The following is a 16854-nucleotide window of genomic DNA, read 5'->3' on the forward strand; positions in this document are numbered from 1 at the left end:
CAAGGAAGTGACATCATGACATACTTGTGTCTAATGTATACAAGTGTGTTTAGTGTTTTGCAAATCACTGTGTGTATTGTTTTGCAAAATGTATGAGGCTGACATTGTGCTTATAGTGGTGCAAATCTGAGCAAATGTTTTGCTCCTTGAGTGTAAGGTTTTGATAATTGTGTAAAACTTTTGATTTTAGTGTTTATGCAGTCGAAAAAAAACTGTAATAGGACCCCAGAAAGCTCTCTGCTTTATCTCCCTTTATAGGCCACCTTGACTGTAACCTTATTTGAAAAGTCTATTTTGTATTGGTTTAAATATGGTGTGCCTTGAGATTCTGGCTTAACCTTTGGTGTTTCTTGGGCGAAAAAGTTGGAAAAAACCACTGTTCTAGACAACAGAGAAGTAGTCTGCTTGAAAATTATGGCACAGGAGGGCGGGATACGCTTCAAAGGTACTTAGAACCTGCCTGTGAGAGCTAATGCTGTTAACTGACATAAACTCAGCCGGTGGACTAATCAAGGCCAACCAATTAGAGAAAGCGACGTCATTGTTTCATGAGTAAAGCGTCACCACCTGCTGTGTAGTGAAGGGACGGAGTTGAACGGAGGCCGTTCAAACAGTTAGCTAAACACTTACCGTTAGCACCAGGGCAACAGAAAGGATGGCAGACGGATATTGAGCACGTGAAGTTCAGACTGTGTGTTCCAGTTGACGCAAGCAGCCGTTACCGTCACCAACCGTCAATGTAACCACAATGTCAGAAAAGACTCCACTGCTACATTACCGACTCACCGCTGGAACCTGTCCTAGCACGAAAGATGCCTCCAAACACAGCGGGACGAAGGTGGGCAAAGGCGGCAAACCCGCCCGGAAGCTCGGAGTGGTGTTTGGCGTGGTCATGCCAACTTTACTGTCCATGTTCAGCGTCGTCGTGTTTTTACGAATTGGTAAGTTGGTAGCAGTACATCTTCATGCGGTGGTTTAGTGTCGAAGTATGCTAGGTTCTAACTGAAATGCTCTTTTATTTAGATGACACAATTTAAAATGTTTTCCTTGGCTTAGGCCCCATGTAGGGCAAAAGTTATCTAAAAATTATTCCAAATTAGCTATTGGTGTTTATATTTATCGTTCAGTTCTTTTCCTCGTCACTAACTTTTTCAAATAAATGAGGAAATGTGTACCATCCAGAGTTTGCTAGTGTGACATCTGTCTAAAATCCAAAAATTTTACCTTAAGTATGGCAGAAAGATGGCATAGTTTTCATACTTAGATTTGACACTACGAAAATATTGATTGGCAGCTGTTTTAATAGCACACCCTCAAAAATCAGAAAAGTATTCTTTCTTTTCTTTTAAAAACCTGGAAAAATAAAAAGAATTGTAAACATATACATGGGCTGAATGCCAAATATCACAAAGGAACTTTTATCAAAGCCAACTGCAACAAGTGAATGAAAAGTGACAAAATACACTTGTGAAAAAAGGCTCTTGCTTTGTAATAAGCAACAGAATAATTATGCTCCATATAGACTAAACATTTCAAATAGGTATTCTGGTGGTTTTTAGGAGTGGTTCTGGTAACTTCTTAATTAGGGCAGGGCAATTAATCCAAAATTAGTTTAAATCGCAATATGGCCTGCTGCAATTCTCAAATCGCAGAAGGTGTAATATTCCCGTCAACCTGAAATTTGTGTCAAATAGCAGTTTGAAACTTATTTTTTGCAGCAGAGATGTTATGCATTATAGATTATGCATTCATCCATATACAATTTTTCACAGGCACAGGCAAAAAAATTCTACTTTTTTTTTTTTTACGTTTTTCTTGTTAAATATGAGAATGACATAGAAATTATCCAATTCTTCCAATTTGCAATACGAGTCTAAATCACCACAATTAGATATTTTTTTTCAAAATTGTTCAGCTCTAGTTTTATCTAATATTGTGTTGGTTATAATATAGAATGATTTATTGCTTGTGTTTGTTGGGAAAAAAAACATGATTTAAGGAACTGAAGAAATAATCGCATATCCAATTGTAATACTGGGGAAAAAAAACACAATTCGATTATTTTCCTAAACCGTTCAGCTCTATTTTTAATTTATCTTTCAATTCAACAGGCTGTGTTCATGTAAAAGATACAGCCTCACTTAGTTGGCATATCTTAAAAAGTGTAGCTATATCTCCCATCCCAGCCCTTGTACCCATTGCTGAGTGACTAATTTACCAAAATATGCAGACAACCTCCTATAAAATTGCAAAAAAGCAGCAGTAACAAACATTGCTAATGCATTTGTTCAATTAAGATCACATCATCTTCTCTGGTCTCTTGTTTGTAAGACATTAACATACTTTTTCATCTTTGTAGTACACCATAAGGACACAGGAAATGTCTGTCAGTATTTGCCAATATGTAAATTTGAATATACCACTACTAATCTGTCTTGCTGGTTGCAGCTTTGTGCTAAGAAATGTGACTGAATATCTGTAGCTTTTGGAATATTTCTATCCTCGAAATCATAACAAAATCTGAGCCTACATTTAAAGCACCTGGGATATAAAAAATATTGAAGTTTCAAAAATTTGGACAGCTCTACATCAAAAGCAAGTGCTCATATTGAAATAGCTGAAAGAAGCAATTGTTTAAGTTTATTTTTGGATGTAAAACAGCCAGGAAGTTTGTTCATCATCTAATTACTTCAGTCTGCATTCCACTATTGTCATAATATTGCCAGCAAAATGTTATGCCTTGCAAACACAATGAATGTTCCAGACCTAAGTTAAACATTTGGCTACATTAAATAAGGGATAACCTCCTCTTTCTGCAGGATTTGCTGTAGGTCAAGCAGGGCTCTACCAAACCATTGCCATGTTCCTGGTTGCCTACTTTATCATCACCATGGCCGTATTTTCTGTGTGTGCAATCTCTACCAATGGGGCTCTGGATGCTGGTGGTGCCTATTGTATCCTTGACCATCGGTTGTTTGGCAGCTTAACAGCCTGATTTGACAGACTGTTTGTGTTATCCTGATTTATTGATGAATTAAACATGTTTGTACTCTTAATTTTAGGGATGCACAATATTATCAACACAATAAACCGAACCCAGTAAGGTCTGTACAGTGCGACATATAACTTATGTTGCAAATGCTATAAGAAAATTGGTCTGTGCTAAGAGGTTGTCACTCTTCATCGCACAGGTGCTATGACAAAGTGATACAGGCGTGTGCATGCCAGGCGCGTAGGTGCGACTTTAAGTTTTACTGGTTGCTACAAAAACTTTACTCCACTTTGATTTAAGATTTGAAATTAATACCCAGTCCATTTATTATATATTTCTGGTACATTTTAAATACAAGCGGAATGTTATTTCCTCTCGTCACACATAATCCTCTGTGTAAGGAGTGCGAGCTGCCATGCTCCGCAGCTGATACGATGGTGAGAAAGTGACCTGCAGCAGCAAATACAGACAGGGCAGGCCCAGGGCATATGCAGTACAGGTGGTTGTTATGTTTAAGAGGAGCGCTGCTTTAATCCCAAGTTTTTTATTAAAGGGATACTTCAACATTTTGGCAAATTCGCCCATTGCCATAATTCCTATAGTCTTAGTAATAGGTTTGTTTCCTTTAGTTGTCGGTGTAAGCTGTTTTTAGATCTGGGGGGACCGTTAAACCAGCTGCATCGCGAACGCTATGTTAGCAGATGGAATTTTAGCTTTCCCTTGTCAAACTCCTCAAATACGCAATCCAACAACTCCAAAATGCTCTCGTGGACAAGTTGCGACCTGCACATTCACCACGCTATGAAATAATAACGTATAATTATGTAACATTACGACACATGAAGCAAACACTTGGAACTATTTCTGGAGTAAACCACTGGGCGGAGTGACACAGTGCAGCAGCCATATCTGGAGTGTAGTTCCGGCTTTGCATTTAACTTTAAAATGTCTCCATCTCGTAATGTTCCATGATTATTTCATAGTATGGTGAATGTACAGGTCACAACTTGTCCATGAGAGCATTTTGGAGTTGTTGGATTGTGTATTTGAGGAGTCTGATGAGGGAAAGCAAAAATTCCGTCTGCTAACATAGCATTCACGGTGCAGCTGGTTTAATGGTCCCCCCAGATCTAGAAACAGCTTGCACCAACAACCAAAGGAAACAGACCTATTACTAAGACTATAGGAAATATGGCAATGGGTGAATTTACCAAAATGTTGAAGTATCCCTTTAAGGCACGTAGGCTAGACGAAGTTCAAAACGAGTATCAGCTGCTTGCTTATCCATTCTCCTCATCCTCTCCAATTATGCACAGCATACAGCATACATGTCGGATATGACACGGACAGACAGATAGCATCAGATGACAGAGGGGGAGGGACAGGAGCACAGAGGAGTAGATCAATACATCCCCACACTGCATAAACTTTATGTTTATTGTTAGAGTAAAGACACAATTTGGTAATTTTTTTTTTTTGTTTTGTGTTAATAACCATTTAACTCCAGTAGTAGTGATGTTATCATTACACTGTGTTAGAGAGAAAAGAGGGATCTGTTCATTTACATCAGCTCTAAAAACATCAGAACCCAGTGTGATACTACAATGTGGTCCAGACTCTAACAGTGTTTCATGAATTTCTAATAATGTTACAAATATTTTCCTACTGTTCGGAGTATCGGTAAATACATAAAGGGTGTCCAAACTATGGCCCATGGGCCAACTGTGGCCCTTGGTCCTTTGAATTGGCCTGCAAGAAATCCATGAAAAGGCTCACATAAGAACATAAAACTTTACTCTATTTCTTAGTTTGACTGGGAAAACACAATACTGGGGTTAATACAATATGGGGATATTTACAAATTAGATTTAGCTGATGTTGATGCCAATATAAAAATGTAGTTCAGACCTAACACTTCAGTATTTGAAACACAGTTTACAGATGAACAAAGAAAAAATTTAATCAGTCCCAAGAACAAATTAAAGTTTATGTAATTAGGATGAATGTAGAAAAAGACTTCAGCTGTGAGTTGGTCCTGCCTAAAGTCTTCAAGCACCAACACTTCTCTAGTTATTCCTTCAGTTTGCTCTTGTTTTGTGTATGAATGTGGAGATGAACCATCAGCATCTCTCTTCTCTCCTGCACCCCAAAGTCCTTAAAATGACTGGCTGTTTGCTTTGTTAGAAATTAATGAGAGCTGTAATTTAGGCTGTTTTGTTTTTCAATATCATTCACTTACTAAACATATATTTTGGTTACATGTTGGTTTTAGAGATGTAACAAACATTTTATATATTGTGCTACAGGTTTTTTGTTCTGTGCTACAAAATTTCCCATAGCACTGGTGCTAGAGGTTGACAAAGAAAGTTAAAGTACAGCCCTGCCAGTATAACTTTGTTTACAATTTCTCAATTGAATATCCAGACATGATTAGCAGAGCTCTTGGTCCAGAGTTTGGTGGCAGTATTGGGATCATGTTTTTCTTCGCCAATGTGTGTGGTGGTGCTCTCTATATATTGGGTCTGGTTGAGGCTATCATGTCTGCCTTTGGCATACCAGAAGGTATAGTATGTAGAGTTTTGTCTGTAGAGTTTTAGTGAGGCATGCACAGTGTAAGTATGTTGCTTTGTTCATTCAAGCCTTTTTACTGTCCATCAGAGGGCGCTGCAGGTCCCCATCAGGTGTTGCCTTCAGGATACTGGTGGTCTTTGCTTTATGGCACTGGACTGCTCTGCTTGTGTTTCATTGTTTGTTTGGTGAGTCCCATTGTTATCGTTTACTTCAAATTTTAAGATTAAATCTGACTGCTTTAAATATGTTCACACTACACTATAAATATACAGAATAGAAAAGTTCTTCTCTTCTTAGCCAGATCAGTCTTTGTCATTTCTGTTAGCTAATGATGGACAACATTTGTAGATTTGTTAACAAGCAGCTTAATTCATGGCTGATGGTTGTTTTCTAGGATCTCTTTAGATATGTTATTTGTTTGTTGTCCCAAAGTTTAAATTGCCTCTCATTACAGGTGGGAGCCGACATTTATGCTAAAGCCACCTTTATTATCGTTCTCATCGTCGTGGCAGCCCTAACTTCTATCTTCACCAGTTTTTTTATTGTGGGGTCAGTTGAGGTGAATCTGCCAGACATGTCTATTCTAAATGGCACCAGTCGAAGTTCAGCCAATTATACTGGTTTCAAGCTCAACACACTGAAAGAAAATCTACTACGTAAGTGTTACATATGCTGCCAGATGTGATTGTTTAGCATCAGTACTCTTATATTAGACAAAGTCAGACCTATATTAGTTCTAAATTTTAAAATTCAGGTCTCAAGTATAGAAGTATAACGATAATCCTAGCTGTTTCTTAGAAGGTGTTTCTGAATTGTTAAAATGACCATGACCTCTGTCACTCCATTGTAGCCAGTTATACAGTGGACTACACCACTGGTACCATGATGGATTTTGCTAAAGTGTTTGCTGTCATGTTCAATGGTTGTACTGGAATCATGGCAGGCTCAAATATGTCAGGTAAGACTTTTTTGAAAAATGTACAAAAATAAATTGGCAAAGTGTTAATAAGAATTATCCTCTTGATATTTTTCATAGAAAGAAGGAAGGATTCCATGGCTTTGACCTAAATCAGTGGCATGATCCGTTAAAACAAAATGCGTGTTTACAAGAAACAACAGTTCAAATAGAGGCTGAACTAGGATTTGTTTTTGGATACCTGATTGCAATTTGAGTTACCCCACAGAGATGTAAAGGGTGCATTTGGAGATTTATACAAATAATGAGCTAGAGAAAACTCCTTTTTTTCAGATAACAATAATCTTATTTCATCAAAAATCTCAACTGACTTCTTTGAAAAATATTAAATTGGGTTAAATATTCCATTTAAAGTCATTTCGAATTCTGTTTTTTTTTTTTCTTTTTTTTTTTTTGGAAGGTATCTAGTGACCCTTCCCTCTCAGTGTCTCATCTTTGGTTTAAAATGCAGCTTGGATTTGATGTGCCTGCTGGATTAGGACTCTTCAAATTTAAACATCTGGGGATGGTTACACTTTTGACATTTATAAAGGATTTTGTTTGTTTGCTTAAAAATACTGTCATATTTTCAAGGCGATCTGAAAAACCCCAGCTACTCCATCCCAAGAGGAACGCTTGCAGCTGTTATTACAACTTTCATCACTTATAATGTGTTAAGTCTGCTGTCTGCATGGACCTGTGAGCGGTGAGACTACAAACCCAGACACAATGACTGATAAGCACTAGTACTGATGAACAAATAGGGTAAAATATAGCACAAAAACTGATCTATTAAAATGATCTGTTAGTTTATTTTAGCTCTCATTTGGCACTTTCACTTTGCAGATCTTACTGTGATTTGTCATCAAGTGATTCAGAATCTTGCTGTTGATTAAAACTGTGTACATGGTAAGAAATTACAACAGTCTAATCCATTTTCCTCAGTCACTTGCTACAAAGAGACTACAGTTTCCTGGGAGACATCAATGTATGGCCCCCCCTGGTGACAATTGGGATTTATTCCTCCACCATGTCAGCTGCCATGAGCAACCTTATAGGAGCCTCCAGGATCCTCTATGCGCTGTCTAAAGACAGACTGTTTGGTGAGATTTTTGAGCACATCCCCTACTGCCCTTTTTTTAACTTTGTTGCCTGCCGTTACTAACTCAAAATGCTGAACAAATTGGGTTTATTAGCAGAGTGGGTTTTTGTTGATGCAGCCTCTGACCATTTCTGAAGTGAGAGGGATTTAATTAGTACTGTTGCTTGTTAAGGTTATGGTTAAGGCTAAGTGGTTTATCCCGAGTGTATAAAAGCACTCCCAACTCCAGCTGGTACTCTTTAAAGCTGAGTCAACATTTTAATAATCAGCCATCTGCTGAAAGAAGCCACTGTATCAAATGTGAGAATTTGCCACTTGTTATTAATTTCATCATGTCTCGTTTTTCCTCAAGGAGGCCTGTTAATTTGGAAGGCATCATTTGACAACAGATGGCTTCAAGTGTTGATTCTCAGAAGAAACAAAAATCCTCTCATTGTGTCTTTGGCTTAAGGACGAGTGCACAATGACTCAGTTGTTTATCTGACTTGGGCTATGAGCAATAACAGACAGAGTGACTTTGCTTTAGTTAATGATATAAGTCTCTACAGGTGGTGTCCTGGCTCCAGCAAGAAAAACATCTCAGAGTGGGAACCCCTGGGTTTCTGTGCTTATTTCCTGGGTACTTGTACAGGTAGGAAAGTGAGGAGTAATGTGTTTACATCGTTTTTCATTTTCCTCTGAACAGTGTAGAGACTGGGCTTGCACCCACCCCTTGCCTTTTTTGTGACTTGTTCTACATGATTGGAAAGTAGTTCAAAATATTGCACTTGGTGTTAGGCCATTCTCCAGATGTGCACATCTTAACCATATAACAGTCATCCATTACCTCTCACTAATAGCTGACAAAGAAAGATGAGCAGTTAAAGGGAACAATACATCATTTAGTTGATGTAACACAGCACAAGGTAAATAAGATATATCAATTAGCCGTTGTTGTAGTACAGATTTTGCTTTAGTGCATCTAATACTTAAAAGTTTCAGGTTGTCGAACAAATCATGAAGGTGAAGTAGACTCAGTTTGTTTTGCAAGTGTGTTGATTGCTGGGGGAATGTCTGCGTTGCCCTTGGTTGGAGGTAAAAGTAAAGGTAGAGCCTGTAGAAAAGCATATTCACTAGCAGATGGACATCTGATATAGAACTGACGTTTTTTGTATGATTTTCCATCGGTGTCTCAGCCATGTACAGCGCTGTGACAAAAGTATTTGTTCCCTTTCTGATTAATCAAAACAATTTTAATATCTCACAAAGAAAACCTAAGTCAACACAAAATGCAGTTTCTAAATGAGGATTTAATTTATGAAGGGGAAAAAAAATCAGAACCTATCTGGCCCTACGTAAAAAAAAAAAAACTAATTCCCCCCTGAACCTGATAACTGGTTGTGCCACCTCCATTAATCACAGCAAGTGGTCCAGGTCCTGAAGCAGCAAAGCAGCCCCAGACCATCACACTGATTTTCTCTTAATAAATAAATCATCATTTAGAAACTGCATTTTGTGTTGACTTTTCTTTGTGAGATATTGAAATTGGTTTGATAATACGAAACATTTAAGTGTGATAAATATACCAAAAAATCAGGAATCATGCCCTGTTAATCTGTTAAGTGAACTCTTATTTTACTACCGTGGCACTAAGCATGAGCATATCAGCTAGATAGGAAATTTGCATTTCTTTTCAAAAGCCTTGAATACTATATTGAAAAGCTATAATTTCAAACATTTGATCTTATTAGCATGGTGGGTCATATTGGGAACATCCAGAGGTGATAAGATATCAGATCAAATCAAACTTTATTTATATAGCATACTTCATACACAGGGCAACACAGTGTGCTTCACAGGCAAAATCAAGTGATGGCAATAATCATTGTACTGCACATTAAGAACACAATATACAGATTCTGAGCAGAAGTAAAAGCTCAACATGTACACCAAAATTATCCACACAGATTAGATCACACAACATGCACACAAACACACACACTGAAAGCAGGCAGTGAAATCTAACCGTAAACTGATGCAAAAAGTAAAGTTTTTCAATCTGCTTTTAAAAGTATTTAGTGTTGGAGCCCCTCTCAGGTCTGCAGGCAGGGCGTTCCATTTACTAGGGGTGTAAAAACTGAAAGCAGCCTCCCCTGCCTTGGAACTTATACATGGAACAGTCAAAAGGCCACTACCTGCAGACCTGAGTTCTAACTGGTGTATAACTTATCAGCATGTCTCTGATGTACTGAGGAGCAAGGCCGTTCAGTGCTTTGAAGCAAGCATTGGAATCTTAAAATCAATCCTACTTTGTACTGGAAGCCAGTGGAGGGATTTCAGGACAGGACTGATCAAACTTTTTCGTTCTGGTCGGGACTCTAGCAGCAGCATTCTGAATAAGCTGTAACCGCTGAATATTAGAGCAGTATAGAAATAGAGAGCTTTATTGTTTTTATACATTTTTAGGTAACACTAGTGTCCAAATGTTTGCCTACTTTTGCTTTAATTATAACAGCCACAGTTATAAGTCAAAAAAATGTATTTCAGCAGAAGCAGCAGAAAATACTGATAAAATGGGTATTAATTTTCTTAAATAAGATAGAAAACAGTCCATCCCTTTTACACATCTTCTGTTGCCTTTTGTTTGTATCTCACTGCTTTTGCTCAAGCCATACTTCCGGTGTAGAGTGGACCGATAATATTATTTATTCTCTTCACTAGGTGGTACTGTTTGCTGGTAAATTAAACACAATTTCCAGTATCGTGACCATTTTCTTCTTGTTGGTCTATGCAAATGTGAACTTGGCCTGTTTGGCTCTTGAATGGGCCTCTGCACCAAACTTCAGGTACGATGTTACAGTTCTCTTGGAGTCAAAAGTTCCATTTTGAATATACTGTCTTAGCAGTCATCTTTTTATAAAGTCATAGCCAGTTCCTTCTGTCTTCATTTTTTTCTCTTTCTAGACCCTCTTTTCGCTGCTTCACATGGCACACCTGCGCCCTGGGCATCCTTGGCTGCCTTGTTATGATGTTTCTGATCAATGCTATTTATGCATTTGCCAGCATAGCCTTTATGCTGCTGCTGTTGATGCTCATCCACTACCTTGGCCCCGTTAGCAACTGGGGCTTCATCAGCCAGGCTCTCATTTTCCATCAGGTGCACAGTCACAAACAAAGCTGTCATTCTCACATGAAGCAACAATGTGCTAAAAGTCTGAATGAACTACTACACCATACAAATTTTCCCTTTCAACCCGTTTTCAATCATTCAGGTGCGAAAGTACCTGTTGAGGCTGGATGTACGCAAGGACCACGTTAAGTTTTGGAGGCCCCAGCTGCTGTTGATGGTGGCCAACCCTTGTAGCTGTACAGCTCTTGTGACTTTCATTAATGACCTGAAGAAAAGTGGCCTGTTTGTGCTTGGACATGTAAAACTGGGTGTACTGGGTAAGATCTGTGCAGGTAGAAAACCTGTGTCTGTATTTTTAAATGCTCATTCTAAACAAAATTAGAGTAGTAGGTAAAGTTTTTGGCTTATTAATACAAAACAGCCTGAATCTTTATGTATGTAATTGGGAACAGAAACTTTGTGCGATTTTACATTCGTATCAGTTGCTAATGATTCCCAGTGAGGGTAAAGGCCAATAATTTAAACAACCCTGCTATGCTGAAACCCAAATCTCTTCTGCCTTCACGTGTTCAAAAGGAAGCTGTGTAAATTGCAATCAGAAGCTACTCGTTTATAAACACATTTGACATTCTGTGTATCTTTTGCATGATTTTGCAGATGGGTTGCCCTCAGATCCTTTGCAGAGTCGATATGACTCCTGGCTTTCTCTAGTGGACCATTTAAATATCAAAGCATTCGTCAACCTCACTCTGGCTGACTCTGTCAGACATGGAGTCCAGAACCTGCTTTTCATCACAGGCTTTGGTAGATAAGTTTGCTTCATAATGATTTTTCCTCACTTTGCTGTGATTACAGTTGACCTTTCAACCTTGCAGCTCTTATCCAAAACAAATATTGAACACATCTTTTGCATTTAGGTGGCATGAGACCAAACACCCTCATCTTGGGTTTCTATGATGACTGCACTCCTCAGGACCACCTTCAAGGTAAAGTTCTTCAGTCCACAGGCTTTGGGCTGGATGCAGTGAGTCCATCCAAAGACCCAAGTCAACGAAGGACTCCTTTCTTTCCCAGTGTGCGGGGTGCTGAGGACCCAAAAGACCTTCAGGAAGAGGAATATGTATCCGTGATTGCTGATGCTGTTAAAATGGGAAAGAATGTGACGTTAGCTCGTTACTTTAACCAGTTCAACCGTGAGGAGGTCTTGGGTTCAGGGAGAAGGATTGGGGTCAGCGGAAGCAAAATGGGGCCATTTGTTGACGTGTGGCCTCTGAATCTACTTCGACCTGACAGCCGTGGTTATGTCGATACCTGCTCTCTGTTCCTGTTGCAGCTGGCCTGCGTGCTCCAGGAAACTCGTGCATGGAGCCAGGCGAAACTCCGCCTCTTCCTTTGTGTGGAAGACGGTTGCAGTCTGAAGGAAGAGGAGGAGAAGAAGCTAAGGGCAATGCTAAAAGAGCTAAGGATCTCGGCTCAGGTACAGATGGTTGCATGGGACCAGGTGGTGGCGCTGCACTGGCAGAGACGACAAAATGAGGCAAGGAAAGTGTTGGAGTCTGCACAGAATGATAACATAAGTGAGAGGGAAGAGGAAGCTGAGAAGGAGTGTGGTATCCAAAATTTTCCCAACAATGCTGCTCAGCTGACGGATGAATACATCATTGCTGTCAACCACCTGATTCGCAGGCACAGTGCCCCCAAGCCCGCTGTACGGTTTCTGTATTTACCACGACCCCCAGCTGACACCAGCCGTTATTGTTCCTACCTGCGCCACCTGGACCTGTTAAGTCAAGATCTGGGCCCGACATTGTTAATTCATGGGGTCACTCCTGTAGTCACTACTGACCTCTAAAGTTTTACAGTTGTGAGTTCATGCATTTGTTGCCACAAATGTATGAATGTATACAAGCACTATTATAACTGACACAGCATCACAGTAAACTATATTTACACCTGCAATCACACATTTACTGTTAACCCACCATAATGTAAACAAACATATGGATGACCTTATATTTTCTGTCGTCTGTTTGATGCTGAAGACCGAAAGAAGCAGGTGTCTCACTAGTTCCTCTCACGGGAGAGTATTTCTCCAAGGCCCTTGGAAAATTTTCATGCTTCTGTTAGAGAATAATTTAACAATTTGTTGCTGCTTTTGGACATTTTGAATTCTGACTTTTTACATGTTGATGCAAAAATAAATTGAATGAACATTATATGACTTAAGAATTCTTTATTACAATTTTGACAACTGAGGACAGAAGACAGACTGTAGTCTGTAATAATGGTTGAGCTTAGTTTGCTGAGCAGTTAGTAATCTGATATTTTGAAGCATCTTGAGGTTCCCAGCTTGGGCCTGCAGAGGGCGATGTATGCTTGTATCATGACTGTTCTGAAGGCTGCTGCTTCTGCCTTCTGAGATGTAGGTGAACTGCAGTAACGGGGCTAACAGGGCTCAGTAAAAATAAAGTTTGAGTACATGCAATATACATGCATATTTCTGATCAGCTCTAATGGCCAATTAAGAAAATTTGACATTTACCTTTTCCCAAATCTTTAATGTTTGCAGCATTGTGATGTAGCAAAACTGTTACTTACATTGCACTGAAGTGGCTTTTATCTGTCATAGTGAGCAGAAATTACTCATCAGTACTCAAAGCATCGGCATCTTGGTGCCACATTGCACTTGAGCAGGAAACCTTTGTGTGCCATAAAACCATTTATAAAAAACACATAGAAAACAAAATACAACAAATGTAGATGTTAACAGTGTTAGAGTCAGAAGGCTGTGCTTTTCTACCTCTTAAGCCAGAAGGTGGAACGTTGGAGGGACCTGATCTCTTCTTAGTGGCTTTTCTTGGATGGGAGATGATAGTTGTAAAGGTAAGAAAACAAAACAACGTTGATACTAGTCAAAGAAGCCTTTTACTGGTCGGACAGTTGTGTTTCCTGTAAAACTGGATGAAATATTGATGAAGAAAAATTTGTATTAGTTTTAATTAAAGGCAGTTTATGTCAATATTTGAGGAGTCTTCAGCATCTACAGCACGTAGACAGTTTTGTCTTCTGTGCCAAAGACATTGGCTGTCCCCTCAGCATGATTTTATTGGAAGAAAATGCATTGGGCCCTCCATATGAACTCTGAAAATTGTCCACAATGTTCCTTGTCTACAAACTTTAAAAACTCTGATTAAATCACCTTTCATTCATCAGATGAACAACATTAACCCACAGCATTCACTGAATGCAAAACCGCACTGAATTAGCAAATGTACGTCATCATGGGTGGCTCAAAAAGTGATGCTTGTAGCAAGCTGACTAATGCATTTTTCCCAACTGCTGTGTAGGAGTGGGATTCCCTTCAGAAGCAAGGCATGAAAATCATCCTAATCTGCATGTTATCAGTGATCTCAAACAGGAATTGAGCCATGTAAGGGTTATGGACTTCCTATTGCCTGCCCCAAGGATCCTACATCCATTTATGGAATTTTGGTAGGGGCAAGAAAATACAACCTTTTTGGACACTGCCAAACTTATTTAGCTGATTAAGAGAGGATTCCCTTTGGAACCAGTGTGACAAACAATCTTTCAAACCTTGTCATGTATCTACAGTTGTTTAAAATAAGTTCAGTCTTGCTATCACCAGTGTTAAGGAATAAGTTGTTGCTTTGAACTACATTGCTTTTCAGGGAAAGTGAGCTTCAGTGTCTCCTCGATGCATTTAAGTATGCAAGTAAGTAAATTTTATTTGTATAGCACCTTTCACAGACAAGGTCACAAAGTGCTTCACAACAGAAATAATAAAGAACAACAAATCATCATCATCATCACCATCATCATCATCAACAACAACAATGAACAAAAAGCATTTCATGATCAAAAATAACTGCAAGGTTTTTTAAATTTTGTTTAAAAGAAGAAGACATGGAACCAAAACATTTACCAATGTGGGATGAGATGTTCTCTGAGGTAATGATGAGTATCTGTTTTATCAGTCTTTAACTGGAGATAGTTATCATTCATCCAGTGCTTAATGGCTGTCAAACAGTCAAGCAACACAACAAGTTTATCCATTTCATTGGGTTTAAATGATATGTACAATTGAATATCATCTGTATAAAAGTGGCATGACACTTCTTTAAATTTGCAGATAACACTGCTCTGGGGGAGCCTGTACAGGGAAAATAAAATAGGCCCCAAGACAGATCCTTGGGGCACACCACAAGACAGAGCAGCACATTTAGACATATATGGACCAACTGACACAGAAAAGGACCTATCAGACAGGTAGCTGCAGAACCAGTCAAGGGCACTCCCTGTGACACCAACCCACTGCCTGAGTCTATTGATTAAAATGTTATGGTCTACGGCAGCACTCTCCAATTTGGGGCCCGCGGGCCAACTTTGGCCCACAAGCTATTATTTTAGGCCCGCTGCCCATGTTCGATTTTTTTTTTTTTTTTCGCACTGCCAGCAGTCTAAATATTTCTTTCAATATCTATTTATTGTTGCACTTCCTCTCCTGACCACAAATTAACATTGTGTTACATCGGGGGTAGGGTGGCGCTGTTAAGCTCCTGTCAGCTCAGAAGCCCATAATCAGAGAGTGAGTCAGTGAGAAGATACTGGGGTCATGGCAGAGATGGAGCGTGTGAGACAGTGGCACACTGATAAGAGAAAGTTTAGAAATAGTTGGGAACATGAGTACTTTTATACTGAAATTGATTTCAAGGCAGTATGCCTAATTAGTATTTGTGCCATATGGATGTTAAGTAATTTAATGCTGTGAAACACAATAAAGAATAGTGTTATTCATTTTCAAAATTACTTTGTATGAGTTATTCTTTTGCCCAATTATGCTATAGGCACATTTAATTTCATGCACTGCAACATGAATGTTTAGTTTTGGCCCGTGACCCTCCACCCTGATTCATTTTGGCCCTTCACTGAAAAGAATTTGGGCACCCCTGGTCTACGGTGTCAAATGCAGAGCTCAGGTCAAGGAGAACCAAAACTGAACATTTACCCTCATTCGAGGACATCATTAAGTCATTCAAGACTCTAAGAAGAGTTGTCTGTTGAATATTTTGGACGGAAACCTGATTGAAATTTATCCAGAACATTGTGGGCAGTTAAAACAGATGAGAGTTGGTTAGCTACAACTTTTTCTAGAATTTTTGAAATGAAAGGCAGTTTGGAAATTGGTCTGTAATTTTGGTGACTAGATGGGTCCAGGTTGCTCCTTTTAAGAAGAGGCGCTACAACAGCAGATTTAAAGTAAGATGGGACTTGACCTGATTGCAGGGAGCTGTTTATTATGGAGACTAGACAGGGACCAGTTGTTGGAAGAACAGTTTTAAGTAAAGAGGTTGGCAGGATGTCCACCGGGCTTGAGGATGACTTCATACAGTTGACCAGATCATAAAAATCATGAAGTGAGATTGGGCTGAAACTATCTAGAATTGATGGCTTACATGGAGGCAGAGTACATGGAGCAGAAGAGGGAGAGATGTTGGCTCTTACGTTATTTATCTTATCCACAAAGAAGGACAGAAAGTCATTACAGTCTTTGTTGGAAAAGACGGTGACATCAGGGGGAGCAGGAGTAACGATATAATTGTATTAATGGTGTCAAACAAAACCTATGGGTTTCGCTTACTGTTAGCAATCAGGTTTGCAAAGTATGTTGTCCTATCATCCTTAACCATGTTGTTATATTGAATCAAAAGTTCTTTAAATTGTGAACGATGGAGATTTGCGCCAGAAACAGCGAATGTCTTCATTTAACCGGGGGTGGAATTAACATAAGGTAGATAACTGGTTTTCAAAGAGGCCACTTTATCTAAAATTGAGGACCAGTGAGAACTAAAATTTGTAACAAGACAATCAACGTCTGTGTTAGAGGACAAAACCTCAGCAGGATCAAAAGCTGCAGAAAACTTTTCTGCAGAGAGAGGATTTATAACTCTAAAATGGCGAGCACGTTTTGAGGGGAGAGGGTCTGAGGTAAAGGACAGATTAAATAAAACACAGCTGTGGTCAGAGACATACAAATCATCTGAGCAAACAGAGTCAACATTTAAACCAAGGCTAAAGACAAGGTCCGAGGTGTGACCCTTACTGTG

General features: G+C 39.1%; 1 protein-coding gene across 2 annotated transcripts; it reads left to right on the plus strand.

Annotated features, from left to right (window-relative positions):
- The first annotated feature begins 215 nt into the window (after nt 1-215).
- On the plus strand, nt 216-12945 carry LOC121520577 (solute carrier family 12 member 9-like). 2 transcript variants are annotated; one of them, XM_041804094.1, is made up of 15 exons: nt 219-941; nt 2820-2954; nt 5417-5554; nt 5651-5748; nt 6018-6219; nt 6414-6521; nt 7113-7224; nt 7464-7621; nt 8169-8251; nt 10321-10445; nt 10564-10756; nt 10872-11046; nt 11387-11533; nt 11647-11715; nt 11804-12005. In XM_041804094.1, the coding sequence occupies exons 1-15, from the start codon at nt 749-751 to the stop codon at nt 11857-11859; spliced, it is 1992 nt and encodes a 663-aa protein (XP_041660028.1). In that variant the 5' UTR covers nt 219-748; the 3' UTR covers nt 11860-12005. The 2 variants fall into 2 exon arrangements, with proteins under 2 accessions (XP_041660027.1, XP_041660028.1); XM_041804093.1 differs by having other exon boundaries at nt 216-941; nt 11647-12945.
- The last annotated feature ends 3909 nt before the right edge of the window (nt 12946-16854 follow it).

Source organism: Cheilinus undulatus, linkage group 13 (assembly GCF_018320785.1).
Source record: "Cheilinus undulatus linkage group 13, ASM1832078v1, whole genome shotgun sequence".
NCBI lineage: Eukaryota > Metazoa > Chordata > Actinopteri > Labriformes > Labridae > Cheilinus > Cheilinus undulatus.

Excerpts from the sequence above, each read along its gene's own strand:
- LOC121520577 (XM_041804093.1), top strand. The coding sequence starts at position 749 with ATGTCAGAAAAGACTCCACTGCTACATTACCGACTCACCGCTGGAACC. Across the intron at positions 7,622-8,168 it reads GTCTAAAGACAGACTGTTTG|GTGGTGTCCTGGCTCCAGCA; the intron begins GTGAGATTTTTG and ends AAGTCTCTACAG. Across the intron at positions 10,446-10,563 it reads GCCTCTGCACCAAACTTCAG|ACCCTCTTTTCGCTGCTTCA; the intron begins GTACGATGTTAC and ends TTCTCTTTCTAG.